The 16,188-nt window shown below is 44.4% G+C and overlaps 2 protein-coding genes across 3 annotated transcripts; both read left to right on the forward strand.

Annotated features, from left to right (window-relative positions):
- Positions 1-517: 517 nt before the first annotated feature.
- On the forward strand, positions 518-12,935 carry LOC127587940 (long-chain-fatty-acid--CoA ligase 6-like). Of its 2 annotated transcripts, XM_052046415.1 has the most exons (22): positions 529-660; positions 2,046-2,120; positions 3,901-4,121; positions 4,254-4,368; positions 4,467-4,531; positions 4,801-4,902; positions 6,563-6,662; positions 6,992-7,170; positions 7,557-7,589; positions 8,474-8,525; positions 8,865-8,938; positions 9,023-9,100; positions 9,616-9,750; positions 9,841-9,975; positions 10,119-10,214; positions 10,371-10,443; positions 11,090-11,178; positions 11,334-11,450; positions 11,523-11,666; positions 11,791-11,892; positions 11,972-12,043; positions 12,117-12,935. In XM_052046415.1, the coding sequence occupies exons 3-22, from the start codon at positions 3,918-3,920 to the stop codon at positions 12,255-12,257; spliced, it is 2,106 nt and encodes a 701-aa protein (XP_051902375.1). In that variant the 5' UTR covers positions 529-660; positions 2,046-2,120; positions 3,901-3,917; the 3' UTR covers positions 12,258-12,935. The 2 variants fall into 2 exon arrangements, with proteins under 2 accessions (XP_051902374.1, XP_051902375.1); XM_052046414.1 differs by lacking the exon at positions 2,046-2,120 and having other exon boundaries at positions 518-660.
- Positions 12,936-13,450: 515 nt separating this feature from the next.
- On the forward strand, positions 13,451-15,774 carry LOC127589014 (uncharacterized). The gene is made up of 8 exons (XM_052048075.1): positions 13,451-13,664; positions 13,738-13,826; positions 14,249-14,522; positions 14,596-14,745; positions 14,970-15,009; positions 15,093-15,133; positions 15,217-15,260; positions 15,460-15,774. Exons 1-8 carry the CDS (start codon positions 13,598-13,600, stop codon positions 15,691-15,693), a joined length of 939 nt encoding a protein of 312 aa, XP_051904035.1. The 5' UTR covers positions 13,451-13,597; the 3' UTR covers positions 15,694-15,774.
- The last annotated feature ends 414 nt before the right edge of the window (positions 15,775-16,188 follow it).

The following is a 16,188-nucleotide window of genomic DNA, read 5'->3' on the forward strand; positions in this document are numbered from 1 at the left end:
CCACTGGCCTCCCGAGCCACCCGTAAATGAGCTACTTAGTCGTATATTAAGTCCCACAATATTTTTTCCATTTAATAGAAAAAATTATTTTACCCAAAATTTGTTTTAATAATAATTCTACATCCAAAAAATTCACAAGCAAAAACATGTATTCAAGAATAATTTTTGTCACTGACATCTTCATCCTCCCTCTGACTTCCTGTCTCCATCCATACATCAGCCCACCTGGAGGGGTTACTTCAGTTCAGTGGGCGTGGCTTGCTGACCGTGACGCAGCGTTGCCCCATTTCAGTGACGTACCACCCCTTGCGCACGCCCCAGCCTTTTTACTCCATTCAAATAAACGCTTCCAAACATCAAATGGTGCTTATTGTACGTAAATTCAAACACGTCAATTTCACTCATTATGTATTTGATATCGAGAAAATAAGCTGTATGGCCCAGCCTTGACTCCCCCCCCACCCCCCACACACACACACGCTCACACACCACTCCCCCGCCCCCTCTCCCCCTAATCTCCATAGTGCCGGTGCCTCCTTGCGGCAAGCAAGCAAGCATCCACTTCAGTCCAGGCCGCCGAACCCGGGACCCCCCCGCGTCCACATGAGACAGACATGCTCGCCTTCGTGCTGGTGTCCGGCTCGCTGTGGATCATTTTGGGTGAGTATTATCATCACCATTCTTTTGAATCATCAGAATTTGTCCTCCCCCCCAGGTTCACCTTCATGTTTTTTTTTAGGGGTGGGGGCGCAAGATGACGCACGAGGCCGGCTGCCTTGCGTCATTCATTGCCTTTATTGTGCACTTAATTCATGTATTGTTCCTATATTTCGAACTAAAAGGACCAGAGTAATATAGGACGGATTTATGGTGAGATGCTAAGCTAACTGAGATGCTACTGGCATTGGGTGCATACGCCATGAAAGGCCAGTCGTGCTTATTTGCACGCAAAAAATGGATGGATGCACCGTGGGGTGTGTGAAAATTGCACCAATTGGGTTATTCGGCTCGTTTTAATGTCGTCCGCCATGCCTCATCGAGATGGAGGTGCTGGGGGGGAGAGGGGGGTCGATTATGACGTGAGGGGTCCAAGCTGATTGGACGACAGTGCGGGAGCTGTCCACGCGAGAGGTGCTGCTGGAAAAACAGGGGGAGGGGGAAAAGGTAAGAGAGGAAGGGGGCACTTTATTAGGGACCCGCACAGCACTTGGGACGTTTGGATCACTGCTCAAAATATTCGGAAGAGCGACATGTTGTGAAAGTATTACTCTATGTATATGTGCTTTCTTGGATTTCTTTTATCTGACTTGTCTTTTTTACGTTTTTCTTAATTTTTATAGATATTGTTTATTTTCTTATATATTTGAATCGTGTTATATTAGGTGTGTCTGAATATATTTGAGAATATTGTCCCACCCCCAAAAACATACAGCCAATTTATATACTGTCAAAGTTTGTCAAAAAGATTTTTGCATCTTATTAAATTATTGTTTGTTTCTGTGTAGCTACTTTGAGTATCACAATTCTAAAAAATAGAAATTGCGTATTATAGGAAAAAAGCGCCTTTTGCAGTTAAAAAAAGATACACCCATCCTTAAAATTACATGATACCTGTTACTGTATCCCATCCCCTGACCTGGTTGCTGCGGTGTGTTGTTAAAAATTCATGCTACTCTGCGCAATGCGCGTCACTGTACTCCTTTTCTTTACATTTCGATTAAATACTGTATGTCCTACTGCTGTTAAAAACTCACCCCCCCCCCAAAAAAAACTGGTCATATTCTCCGTTATTTGCTGAAAAACTTTGAACTGGGAAGTACGTTGAAGTGAGAGGCGGAGCTTCATATTGTCATGCCATATCTTTGTCAATGCTTACATATAATGAGAAACGGCATTGATTAACAAATGGAATCGATTTTACGGTCGTGATAAATCTGGAATCAGCTGTTTTTTTTTCATACACATGGAGCAGCAACACATTCAAAAATGCATCCAAAAAGTTTTTCCTTCTTCTCCCCACAAAAAGGGCTTGAAATATCTTGCAGTGTGAGCGCCTCTGCTCGTAAGTGCTTCCTCAGCATTTATGACCTCATGGCAGAGTGGAACATAATGGCTGCCAGGTAAATAAACGCTGAATCAGGCTTGTTCTTCTGCGGTGTGTTTGAGATAATCAGAAAAAAATTACTTTGATAATAATAATAATAATAATAATACATTTTATTTATAAGCGCCTTTCAAGACACCCAAGGACACTTTACAATCAGGAACAAAAATCACAATGTATATTATTTATTATTTATGTATTATTATATTTATTATTTTATTTTATTTTTTTACAAATTTGGGTGTCATCTATCTAACAGTCATGTAATTATATGTATTTCATTTTTTTCACTGCATTGACTACACACCACAGCAGTGCAATCGAGAAGGACGCGACCTCTGAATGCATGGGCACATGGCGATTACAGGAAATGATGCGTCCGCTATTGATGATGTCACACTGTGCTTTTTAAAGCCTGACATCTGTTCACAACGCTGTCAAGTGGCGATAAAGCGAGCTGAAGAGTGACGGAAAGAGAGAGAGAGAGAGAGATCTAGGTTAGAAGCGTCCATCCCGTCTCAGCTCTAATAGGCTTTGACATCCTCAAGCTGGATGCTAATCGCAGGCAACAGACTTTCAATGGTGTGATGGGGCGGACCTTTCAGGACCTCGGCCCATGGTGCTTTCGGGACCTTGACAAAGAGGCCAATAAGAAGTCCAAAAATTGACATTCTTTTTAAGCCTCTCATTGAGTCAGTAAAGAACAATTTGTTGGCTACCAAGTAGTCCCTGAATGCAACCGAGTGCTGCTCCAAAAATGTGCTTTCACCTCTTCATTAGGAACTATTTAGAATATTTCCAAGAGGTCACCAAAGTTGTGTTGGGGTCGTGGCACCAGCTGTAGCAACAAACCTTGTGGGCCATGTTCAAGAACTCCGCAACCTCTGCGTCTCCCCGCAGGGAGCGAGTGGAGTTACTACAGGACACTTGGTTTGATATTTCACATATGCAAAACAGCTGAGTAAACCTCCAATAACCACGACGCACTCTTTTGTTGGACCTTGAATGCAACACGATGCTGCTTGTGAGAGACATTGAACGCAACACGATGAACGGACGTTAAAAACACCAACGCAACACAATCCTTCACGGTCAGCACTGAAATTCAACGTGTCAACAAAAAAAATGTGGATTGTTTCGTCAGCGGTTTCACTTTCTTGGGAGGATTTACTAAGTGATGCTTTAGAACACGCCAAGTGAAAGATCATTGTCATCACGAATTGTTGGGTGTCACTATCGTGTTAGTTTGTGTGTGCGTAGGCGTGTGTTTGTGTGTGCGCGCACAGTCATGCTAGTAGATTGCGGATCACATCTATATTTAGATTTGGTCGCCAACTTTCTACCCAACCCTTTGACTGTCGCTATTTGCCAATGCTGATGAATCCTGTCGGCCTTTGTCGTCAGCGACATTGAATGCATCGCAGTGACTCTTGGAGTTGATTGCAGCACACCTCTGCTTCCTTGGACACTGAACGCAACACGCTGCAACCAAGTAAACCTTGAACGCAATCATCTATCCATTCTCCGAGCCCCTTATCCTGACAAGGCTAGCTTTTTTCTTAGACCCTGAACGCAACATAATCCTGCTCTTTTGATGACACAGCGATTCTCAGATGGACATCTAACCCGACGCAGCTTGTGTGGCGCTTTCCACGATGGTGCACACAAAACATTGCCGCCGTTTTATTTGAGAGTGAAGGCAACACAACTCAACATAATTTCCCGCAGCCTCGGTGGACATTGAACGCATCATAGTGCTGCACGGTGGCACTGAGGATTTACCCGTGGTCCCACAGAGCTGAGTTCGACGCTGATGGAGAAGATGCAAGCCCAGGAGATGCTGAGCGGCCTGAGGGTGCCAGACCTGGGCGAGCTGGGCCACTTCTTCAGCTCGCTGCCGACTTCCACGCTGGTGGGCATCGGCGCCCTCACCGCTGTGCTGGCCTACTGGCTGGCCACCAGGCCCCGCCCCATTAAACCACCATGCAGCCTCCTGCATCAGTCCGAGGAGGTGCCGGTAAGACTACGCAGAATTGTGGTTGAAAGTAATTACAGATATGGAAAGCACCGGGCGGGAGTTTTAATTAGCTGCGAGATTTGATGTGTCATGCATTTACACGAACTGTCTTTGGTGTGTCTTTCAATGAAGCGTGAAGATGGGGGTCGCAGGTCCATGATGGGTGACAGTTCCAAGCTGCTCAGTCATTACCACGACGACGCTAGGACAATGTACGAGGTCTTCCAGCGAGGCCTCCATATATCAGGTAGACGAGGATGGCGGCGTTCAGTCAAAGCGACCGAGGTCGCAAATCCATGCAGGGTTTGGTTGCCGTGGTGACGACTGTCATCTCCGTCCTTGTAGGTGACGGGCCTTGCCTGGGCTCGCGACTTCCCAACCAGCCTTACAAATGGATGTCCTACAAAGAGGTGAAATGATGAAAGTGAAAGTGAAATTTTGGTCTGGACAATGCTAAATTGCGAATGCAGTTTGATTTTGTAAATTTTTTTTTCACACAAAAAAAATGTCCCTGCATCATTCGAAATTTGGCACGTGTATCAATTAGGAATACCGTTGCACTTGAGGTTTCCCTAAGATAAGTCACATGACTTCCAGTTAGAGCTCGTTGCATCATTGCATCTGGGTGTGTCATCTGATAACAACACCGTACTGTCATTGTGTTGTTGCGCTCCCGCAGGTCACGTCCCGGGCCGAGCATCTGGGATCGGGCCTGCTACACCAGGGCTGCAAGGCCAGTCCGGACCAGTTCATTGGAGTCTTTGCTCAGAACCGACCCGAGGTTATCCTCCCCTTCCCACTAAGCCATAAAACCCTTAAACACGTCATCAACGTTGCGGATCATGAATACAACCGAATAGCTTTATTGGCTATGTAACATGTGTCATGACATTTCTTGTGCCCACCACAAAGGAATCAACTAAAGATAATACTCAAGAAATGGTCCACAGAAAACATAACAGACATAAAATGGTGGCTTAAAGGGGGTAAATACATTTCCATTAACATGGTAGTATTTGTCGTCAGGTTGGCAAGAAATTTTAGTGAAGTTTGATATCAAGTGTGCATATGTCAACAAATGAAACACTTAGCAATTAAAACTCAATGCTAACGAACCAAAACGCTACCAAAAACTGAAAACAGCCACGTTATCATTTGTCCCCCTATTGTGATCTGCAACGTTTCATTGAAATGAGTTCATGTCATCAAATGTTGTCACATTTGTAATTGTCAAACTTGTCATCCATCACGTTTGACTGGTCTGCTAGGCTAAACAAACAGCGAATAGCGTGAGAAGCATTTTGTCAAACTTGATTGTTATCAGTCAAGTTTGACCCGAGTTAGCTCCTGAGAACAAATGGAACACTTAGCAACCTCTTTATTCAACTTAATTATACTCAGTAACTAATGTAAGCTAATGTAAACAATGACTTGTTAGCAAGTTTGCATGTTAGCTCTATTTCCCTTGAGAGATTATAATTATTCATTCATTCATTCATCTTCAGAGCCGCTTGATCCTCACTAGGGTCGCGGGGGGTGCTGGAGCCTATTCCAGCTGTCTTCGGGCAGTAGGCGGGGGACACCCTGAATCGGTTGCCAGCCAATCACAGGGCACACAGAGACGAACAACCATCCACGCTCACACTCACACCCAGGGACAATTTAGAGTGTTCAATCAGCCTGCTATGCACATTGTTGGAATGTGGGAGGAAACCGGAGCACCCGGAGAAAACCCACGCAGGCCCGGGGAGAACATGCAAACTCCACACAGGGAGGCCGGAGCTGGAATCGAACCTGGTACCTCTGCACTGTGAAGCCGACGTGCTAACCACTGGACTACCGGGCTGCCCAGATTATAATTATTCATTCATTCATCTTCCGAGCCGCTTGATCCTCACTAGGGTCGCGGGGGGTGCTGGAGCCCATCCCAGCCGTCTCCAGGCAGTAGGCGGGGGACACCCTGAATCGGTTGCCAGCCAATCGCAGGGCACACAGAAACGGACAACCATTCGCACTCACACTCACACCTAGGGACAATTTAGAGTGTTCAATCAGCCTGCCATGCATGTTTTTGGAATGTGGGAGGAAACCGGAGCACCCGGAGAAAAGCCACGCAGGCAGAACATGCAAACTCCACACAGGGAGGCCGGAGCTGGACTCGAACCCGGTACCTCTGCACTGTGAAGCCGACGTGCTAACCACTGGACTACCGGGCTGCCCAGATTATAATTAGTACAATAATAATAAAATAGATTAAAAATTCACTAACTGAACAATCAGAATTGGTCCCACTTTGTTATAATCCATCAAGTAAACAAAAGTAAGCCAGTAAATGTTGTGGTTTATTCTTAATAAGGTAACATCAACAACTTGTTTTGGTATGTTGTCATTTGTCCAAAAACATAAATGAAGTATTTCACTGCGTTCATTTTGTATTGCAGTGGATAATCTCAGAGCTCGCATGCTACACGTACTCCATGGTGGTGGTGCCCCTCTACGACACTCTGGGTCCGGATGCCATACGCTTCATCATAAACACGGGTAAGCAAAATGGACGTGCACGTTACGACTGACTGACAAAACAATTACAAATCTGGGATGCACTGGTGGCAAGATTCCGGATGAGGTATGCATCGATATGGTTTTGCTGCCAAGTGATTTTTTTTTTTTGATTGTGAGATGTCTGGCGGGAAAGTGGTTAAGATTGCATGATTGTCTGTGTCTAACGTGTTGTCTTGTATTATTTTGTCATTTTACGTTAACTTTTCTTTTGATTGAGGCGTGGGCACCCGCAGCGGCTCCGTTATCAATTGAGCACCTTGTTGAAAATATCTGAGTGGTACGCTGGTGTGCGATTTGTGTCCCCGCAGCCGACATCTCCACGGTTATCTGTGACAAGGTGGACAAGGCGCAAGTGCTGCTAGCTAACGTGGAGCGCGCGGAGACGCCGGCCCTGCGCCGCATCATCCTGATGGACGCCCTGGACGCCGCCCTGGTGGGGCGCGGACTCGGCTGCGGCGTGCACGTGCAGGCCATGGAGGAAGTGGAGGTAGCTTTGCGCTTTGCAAACGTTAGCGTTTAGTTCTCGGTGGGAATTGTGACGTGAGATCAGGTCAATATGCACTCATTGGGTGGAAGTAGGACAGAATTAGCCGCGATAAGCATTTGTCAGAGCTCAACACATTTTCTGCACAGCAGGACCTGCAGGTTGCGAGTGTGTCGGCTAAAGAACAATGACAGTTGACAGTCTAAGAAGCGTGACAAAAAAAAAAAAAAACAATCACATCCTACATCATAGCATTTTTTTTGCTATTCCAACGTCAGCGTCATTGAAACACAACAAACTGGTTTGTGACCTCTGTGCGCGTTTATGCGTGAAACGATAACAACAGAAAACACAGTTTTAAAACCAACACTTGCTTGTCTGTCCCTAAGGCGCTGGGCAGAGATCACCATCGAAAACCTTTAGTAAGTATGAATAACTGGGCGCGTTTGATCTCGCCAACCACGTTATGAGGTACATCTAATGAGTTACGATACAAGAAGAGAACCCAGGTTTTTGTCTCACAATTTATTTATGTAGTCTTTCATTCATTCATTCATTCATTCATTCATTTTCCTAACCGCTTGATCCTCACTAGGGTCGCGGGGGGTGCTGGAGCCTATCCCACCTGTCTCCGGGCAGTAGGCGGGGGACACCGTGAATCGGTTGCCAACCAATCGCAGGGCACACAGAGACAAACAACCAACCACGCTCACACTCACACCTAGGGACAATTTAGAGTGTTCAATCAGCCTGCCACGCATGTTTTTGGAATGTGGGAGGAAACCGGAGCACCCGGAGAAAACCCACGCAGGCCCGGGGAGAACATGCAAACTCCACACAGGGAGGCCGGAGCTGGAATCGAACCCGGTACCTCTGCACTGTGAAGCCCACGTGCTAACCACTGGTCTACCGGGCCGCCTTATGTAGTCTTATTTTATTTATTATATTTATTTTACTTTTAACAACTTTAAAAATTTTTTTTTGCATGACAACTTTGATTTTTATTACATTTGAATTTAATTTTTTTAATTAGCATTTATTTTATCATTTTTGACTTATTTTATTTTTATGCATGTCTGTTGTAATATCATTTAATTTTAATGAAACATTCAGATTGTTTTTTCATGTAGCTTTTTGTCCAAATGTTGACAAAACATTCATTCACCGCCCCCCCCCCCCCAACTTGTGTATTGCTGTGCGCAAAGAAGTGTCTCATTTTCTATTATTATAATGCCACGTTAGTGATCAAATCACGGATATGAAACAATGCCGTCACTGTTTTGTTTTGTTTTTTTCCCCTGCATAGCCGCCCTCACCGCAAGACCTTTCTATCGTGTGCTTCACCAGTGGAACCACAGGTGATCCACAAACACCACAACCCATTCACAAACCGTCACTCAGAAATATTCCAAATAATATTTGGAAAAATTCCAGCAGAAATGTGAAGTGTGCCTGCAAGTCTGGAACACGGATTCATGCATTTTTTTTAAAGTCATTTTATTTATTTTGTAAATGTGCACAACACAAGGAAAAGACATCGATTACATAAGCTATAAATTAATAACAGAAAAATATACGGATGTGTATACACATGCATGAATACAATTTTCATTCAGGGACTGTCGTGAGCTTGCAGGGGTGCCTAATAAAGTGGCCTGCCCTATCTTGACCTTTCCCTGCTTATCTGTCCCGCTCAGGAAACCCCAAAGGGGTGATGCTCACCCACGGGAACGTGGTGGCCGACTTCTCGGGCTTCCTTAAAGTGACCGATGTGAGTCAACAGCATTTATTTCACTCTTTCAACTCTTCTTAAGACATTTTTCTCCTCCCTGCATCCTGTTTTTCTTCTTTTTAGAAAGTGATTTTCCCCAACCGGGACGATTGCCTCATTTCGTTCCTGCCGCTGGCTCACATGTTCGAGAGGCTCATCGAGGTAAGGAGTCTTCCTATGTGTGGTCTACCTCACACACACGGCGTTATCGCGCCCCCGCCTCACACCTACTGAACTTCCGCCTAGCTAGCGTGGGTTGAAGGAAGTCCATATATGGTCACTTGCCACATGTTTGGCTCAGGCCTGAGGAACAAAAATGCTGCTCTGTTTATTTGTGTGTGTGTGTGTGTGTGTGTGTGTGTGTGTGTTTTCCATCTTTCTTTCACAATCACAAGACAATTGTGGAAACCAAATCTATTTGTAAAAAATGATTCTTGACTACAATCAAAAACATGTATTCCCAAAGTGTGTATTTAAATCATTTCTTTTACATAGTGAGGCTAGCAAGCTAACATGTTAGAAAGTGTACATGCAGTGGGATAAATAACATTTTTACTTGATCAAATTTACAAATTGCAATTTTTATAGAGGTGGGGGGGGTCATACCACAATGGGCTATTGAAAAAGAGTTACATTCACAAGCGCCACCATGCTAACTGTCATGTTTTGTTTCCCAGTCGGTGGTGTACTGCCACGGCGGGCGCATCGGCTTCTACCAGGGCGACATCCGCTTGCTGCCTGATGACATGAAGGCCTTGCGGCCCACCATTTTCCCCGTGGTGCCCCGCCTGCTCAACCGGATGTACGACAAGGTGCGTTCAGGAGGTTCCGTGCTATTCAACCAGGGATTTAAAAAAAAAAAAAAAAGTTTTAGTTTAAAAAAAAAAAATTCTGGTCTGCAGATCTTCAGCCAGGCCAACAGCCCTCTGAAGCGCTGGCTCCTCAACTTTGCCGCCAAGAGAAAAGGCGCCGAGGTTAGCAGCGGCATCATCCGCAGCGACAGCGTCTGGGACAAAATCTTCTTCAGTAAGATTCAGGTAACACTCAAATAAATAAAAATCGCAGACTTAAAAAAAAAAAGTTGCAAAATGCCTTTCATCTCTGCAAACGTCAACAAGCACAAAGATAGGAACACTATGATGATGAATGGTGACAGAACTTGACTCTGTGTGTGTTGCAGGCCAGCCTGGGTGGGAGACTGAGGATGATCATAACAGGAGCAGCTCCCACATCGCCCGCTGTGTTGGGGTTCCTCCGAGCAGCTTTAGGATGTCAGGTTATAACCCACTCCGCACCACCCCTGATTTAGGCCTTCTGTCCCTGACCTTCCACCATGAGTTAGAACCTGTTCCACGGTCCATTTTATAGCATTGTTTCCGCAATGCATGTGTAAAAAGGAGGCCGGCAAATACACAACAACTCTCCCCTGTAGGTGTACGAGGCGTACGGGCAGACGGAGTGCACGGCCGGCTGCACCTTCACCACGCCCGGCGACTGGACACCAGGTGCGCGCTCTTCGCTTATGCAACGGCTCACGATCCTTAGCCCAAGGTCCGATAGGTTAGAAAAGCGTGGTAAAAGATTCGAATCGGCGCTGACGACATTATCAAACAAGTGCTGGATTGAGGTCGGTCGCAGCCGCCACCGAAGAAGGGAAAAGGGGTTTGGCCACATTACACAGTCAACATGTCAAGGGTTGACGAAAACATTTTTTTACAAATTCATCCGTAAGAGTGGTCACAGACAAGGAGTGTAATGACAATAATAATGAGAACGAGTCTTTTCATTACAATAAGTAAAGCATTCTCTTTATTACGAATTGATATATACAAGTATAGATTTATTAGAGCCTGATTATTGGCATAATTTCTTAAAATATTGTCATATTTTTGGGTGCGTTGGGATGCACTCTGCCATGTAAGCGTCAATGTTGTGACTTCTCGGAAATGCGCTTGAGTTTGGTAGCAAAAAGTAGCCCAGCAGTACCCCCTGCCGGACAGTACTGGTATTACGGCAACAGTTGCCGTATGAAAACAAAAGATGCAGTGTGTGATAAAATGAGACTAATTTCGTCATATGCTGTACTTGAATTTAAATAGTGCTTCTTTGTTGTTTTTGTAACTCTTTTTTTGTGGTTGTTATGGCGTTTAGGTCACGTCGGCGCGCCGCTGCCGTGCAACCTCATCAAACTGGTGGATGTTCCCGAGAAGAACTACTTTGCTGCCAAAGGGGAGGGCGAGGTGAGGGTCGTCGAAAAGAATTCTGAGGCTGACGAACCAAATGTTTTAATTAAGGCGTAACAGACGTTCGTAAATTTAAAGTTTCTTTGGCAAGATCTTCAGAAAGCTTAACATCCCAAAAAGTACAAAGAAATTCCCTTTTTCCCAATGCTCAGGTTTGCGTGAAGGGACCAAACGTGTTTAAGGGCTACCTCAAAGACCCCGAGAGGACCGCAGAGACGCTGGATCCGGACGGCTGGCTCCACACCGGCGACATCGGCAAATGGCTGCCCGTAGGCCTGCCCCACATTTTAAACCGTCTCGATCGATTGCTAGCCGATTGATTACTCTTGGCCTGATTGCAGAACGGCACGCTGAAGATCGTGGACAGGAAGAAGCACATCTTCAAGCTGGCGCAGGGCGAGTACATCTCGCCCGAGAAGATCGAGAACATCTACATACGGAGCGAGCCCGTGGCCCAGCTTTACGTGCACGGAGACAGCCTACAGGTCACTTTACCACTTGAGATCTTATAGTCCCCTCCAAAAATGTCAAGTCCTTTTTATTATCAACTGAAGACATGTTTCGGATCCTTATTTTCAATAATGACACATTTATGCTCCTTGTGTGCAGTCCTGCCTTGTGGGGATTATCGTGCCCGACCCAGAGGTCATGCCCACCTGGGCCAAGAAGAAAGGGATCTTAGGCACCTACAAGGACCTGTGTAAAAACACAGTAGGTGGCGTTAGTGTAGACAAATGGCAAGGTGGCATTTTTTGAAGGACCTCAAAAATGACAATTCCTGTGTTGGTAGGAACTTAAAAAGGCCATCCTTGAGGATCTGGTGCGTTTGGGCAAGGCCAGCTCTCTGCATTCCTTTGAGCAGGTGAATAAAGATGATTTCACGCTGTATAGGGTGTGCGTCTACATGTATTTTCTACTCAACTGTCTTGAACCAGGTGAAGAACATCTACATCCACAGCGAGATGTTCTCCATCCAGAATGGCCTGCTGACGCCCACGCTGAAGGCCAAGCGGCCTGAGCTGAGGGAGTTCTTCAAGGAGAAGATCGATCAGCTCTACAGCACCATTTCCATGTGAGGGTAGACCTCCAAAACAACAACATTGCGCACTGGCGAACAAGCAGCAAAAAAACAAACAAACCCCGTCACCCTTCACCCATCCAGATCGACCTCGACATGCAGTAGTTTCATTTAAATATCCAAGACATGGACTTTTTTTTTTGTCTGTTCACTCAACCTCCTGCCTTAGCAGTAATGGTGGCCATTTTGAGGCGTACACCTACCACTCTTCTCTTTCTCATTATTTTTTTTCTTTTTTTTTTAAGGCAAAACAGGACTTGGGGCAGTGCATGCAGTTGCCCCCTGGTGAAACTACAAAGCAACCTTTCACTTTTAATTAACCAGCCACTTGTTTTTAAATTTTTTTTAATCACACACGAATAATGTAGAAACTTTTCAAGATTGATTCTTGTCTCAAAGTGTAAAAATGAATGATGTATGTACATACATGAGGACAGCTTCGCTTTAGATGTAAGCTTATTTATTGACGACTCGAGTCAGCGGTTTGAATTGGATTTTTATTACTTTTATTCTTTTAATTGCGTCTGTGTAGTCGGACAAATTGGACGTATTTATTATTTTTCTCTGCAATCGAATCAGCAGCATATCCTTGTAATTAAAACAATGATGACAATGACTAGGGGCAGGAGGGGGACCGGGTTCATGAAATAAAAGAACATTCTGGAATGGTTTTAAACCACTGTCTCACTTGTTTTCTCATGAATGGATGAAAATGGGTAATATATAGTTACAGGTTATGAACTAAATCTCAACTCAGAATATACCGTTATTATGATTGATGAGTGATAATTAAAAGCAATTATATAAAAATCAAATACATAATATACCAATGTATAATAATTGTATACTGTGGTAGATATAAAATGAATGTTAAATATATACATTATATTTGCATTAAAAAGCTATATTACATATATTATTATTAGCATTATTATTGTCAAAAACAAATATAAATATTGCGATAATACACAAACATAAATACGACATAATCAATATATTCATGTCGCGGTATTGACAATCGTTGTATGTAACACTAGCTCGATTCGGTTGGTGTTCCAAATCCACTTCCGGCACGGGTTTACAAAGTAATACCTAATTGACAGGCCAGTTAAGGACAAGAGACGTATTGAATATTAGCACCCCCACCCCACCCACACATAATTTTTTTAATTAATAACTGTATATGTTTATTATACGTGTTTTTTGGGGGGTTCTCAGCCACGCCGAGTCATGACTCTTACCGTCAGGAGGTTGACGTTAGCCATGAGTTGAGCTCAGCTAGCACCAACTTGACCGTTTAATTCAACGTGTCAGCTCATTATTTATTTGCTTCACAAAATGTTTAAAACGAGGCCCCGTTGTAAGGAAGACACGCCTTTAAAGGTGCCTCAGAGACGGCGACGTGGTAAGAAAAGCTCTGTCGCGAATTACACGACGAAATATCACCTGTAAATAAAATACATGTAATTGACCCCAAGCTAGGGCATGTCTGCCATTTAAAATTTACGAAAAAATACCAGAACACGAGCCTGAAGGCAGCACCAGTGAAGGAAGTGGAAACGTACGGGTGAGTAATATGATTACGTTAGTATTAAATTTGTTGTCCTTTTTGTACCTATTCCATTTTTGTTGACCTAAAATTGGAACGATACTAACTTGATACTTTCCCCCCACCCCTAACAAGTACTACACACGTTTGTATCATTGACGTTAAATCCTAAAATATAATCAGGTTCAGGGATGCATTTTTGACTCCATTTTGTACCTTTTCAGAAGGGAAAAATGTAAAACTATGTCTTTCAGGCTCCATTTTCGACCGTTTTGCATCCAAAACAGTACCCATATGTTCAATGAACTCTATTTTGAACCCCAACTAAAGTATTTTCCCATATGTAAAAACAATAATTTTGATGACAAAATGCATGTGTTGGGTGGCTGTCTTGTTCGGTCTTGACAGGGGATTGATATGTTGTCTTTTTATCTCTGCAGACCAGCAGTAGCCCTTTGCAATGCGAATCCCACTTTCAGCCAACCTCCACCAACAACGTCTGCCCTATTTCGCCTTCATCAGCAGCAGCTGAGAGGGTTGACCATTTCGCTTCGGGTTGTGCCGGCTGTCAGGTGAGTCCTTCCCCATGTCAAACTAGGCAGACAACGACATCAGTTGAGACCTCAAAGGACTCCTCAGACGACAGCGACATCTGGGACTCCTCAACCTCCAGCAATATTCTTTCCCCAGAGACCTTCAGACATGACAGTTATAGTAAGTCTGAAGTCGCCCAAGTGACAAACGAAAAATTGCTTTCATTGATTTAATCTTCCCCACTTATCCGCAGCCAGTTCGTTTGATTTCTTCACCGAGGAAGCCGCCATCCCCGTGCTGTTGGGCATCCGGCACTCCCAGGTGAAGAACTCTACCTTGCTGGGCAGCAGCCACGCAGCGAGTATCCACAATTACCAGGCTCCCAATGTCTCGACTGTCCTCGGTGAGTAAAGCTTGCTCGCAGGAGACCTACACTGAGGCTTAGGCGAGTACAACTACAGTGACTATACAACTATACCACCAGTCTAGGTCTGAATAACTCTGAAGAAGATGTTATATCAAGGCGGATTACAGCCAGGAAAGCAATGTGTCTTCAATTCAAGAAGCATCCATTGTAGGGATTTGAAAATGTTCTTGGGTTATATCATGCCATTCTTCTGTTTTCAGACGCCACCTCCATTTTGGTCAACACAAATGACCAGATAAGGTGATGTACCCGTCTTCCCTTTCCCCGATTCACAATTAATTCACTAACATGTTCTTCTCAAACATGGTATCTAATTTGGGCAGTGACCATGGATCAACTACACATGCTCCTCAAATTCATTCTGGTAAATGATGGTCATCATTTTAACAACAGTAATCCACTCAGTGATTCATTTTGTCATTTTGAGTGAGTTTTGTATCATTTCAGTGATCCGCTCTGCAGACGAATGCTTGAATGGGAAGTCACGGAAAGTAAGAATCTCATGCCAACAAAATTGCAAATTTCCCCAGTGTGGGACTTATAAAGGTTATCTTATCTAATAAAACAAATGTTGCTTTTGGGGTACTGTTCTAAAATGCGGTGAGGGGGGAATGCACATTGTCTCTTGTAAAAGCAGGAGCAATAATGCGTGTACGATTTCACAAATCAACTTTGTTCGCATGTCTTCAGTCTCCCGTCCCCAGGAAGCTCGTTTCGTACAGGAAGGTGCTGCGCTTCAAAACTCCTCTGGTTACCGTGCAGAAGATTACACCGATGCCGTGTGAGAAGGAGGATTCCAAAAGGGACGACGAGGTCATGTTTTTCCGCTTTAATTCCTCCTCCAACAGGAAGGAGTTCTTTCAGCAAGTCCGAGAACGGCATGCGAGACTCACAGGTCTATTCGTACAACCATCCGTGCCGTGATGCCAAATATCTCGTTGCACTCGGATTGGCCCATTTCGAAAGGCAGCGGTTGGTGGGTGTAAAAAAAAATACAAAAAAAAAACAACCAGAAGACAGAAAAGAAAAAATAGCCACTAGAGGTCAGACTTGCAACTTCCTAACAGGAGTTTCTTGTTGCTGTTCCACATGCGTTATGCGTTATGTACGTACTGTAGTTTAGTTCGGTTTTATTCATTCCGGGCCAGTGTAACCACTGAAAGAATTTAAAGCTACCTTGATTGTCAGAAAATTGGTCATGAATAAACAAATTAAATGTCTGTATATGTCTCCTTTTCATTCGTTGTCACGAAAGCTCTTCTCTGGTGGATTTATGTTAATTAAAAAAAAACGATGACACGTTTACGTGTCCGAGGAATCCCGACAAAACATCAACACTGGAGGTGGTGGGGGACATACAAAGATGACCACGTGGTGCGCGGGCCAAGAATAGCCAGCCAATCAGATAATTCCGTCGCC

Source organism: Hippocampus zosterae, chromosome 16 (assembly GCF_025434085.1).
Source record: "Hippocampus zosterae strain Florida chromosome 16, ASM2543408v3, whole genome shotgun sequence".
Taxonomy (NCBI): domain Eukaryota; kingdom Metazoa; phylum Chordata; class Actinopteri; order Syngnathiformes; family Syngnathidae; genus Hippocampus; species Hippocampus zosterae.

Excerpts from the sequence above, each read along its gene's own strand:
- LOC127587940 (XM_052046414.1), top strand. The coding sequence starts at position 615 with ATGCTCGCCTTCGTGCTGGTGTCCGGCTCGCTGTGGATCATTTTGG. Across the intron at positions 4,369-4,466 it reads GCGAGGCCTCCATATATCAG|GTGACGGGCCTTGCCTGGGC; the intron begins GTAGACGAGGAT and ends CCGTCCTTGTAG. Across the intron at positions 11,451-11,522 it reads ACATCGGCAAATGGCTGCCC|AACGGCACGCTGAAGATCGT; the intron begins GTAGGCCTGCCC and ends GCCTGATTGCAG.
- LOC127589014 (XM_052048075.1), top strand. The coding sequence starts at position 13,598 with ATGTTTAAAACGAGGCCCCGTTGTAAGGAAGACACGCCTTTAAAGGTG. Across the intron at positions 15,134-15,216 it reads TGCTCCTCAAATTCATTCTG|TGATCCGCTCTGCAGACGAA; the intron begins GTAAATGATGGT and ends GTATCATTTCAG. Across the intron at positions 15,261-15,459 it reads TGAATGGGAAGTCACGGAAA|TCTCCCGTCCCCAGGAAGCT; the intron begins GTAAGAATCTCA and ends GCATGTCTTCAG.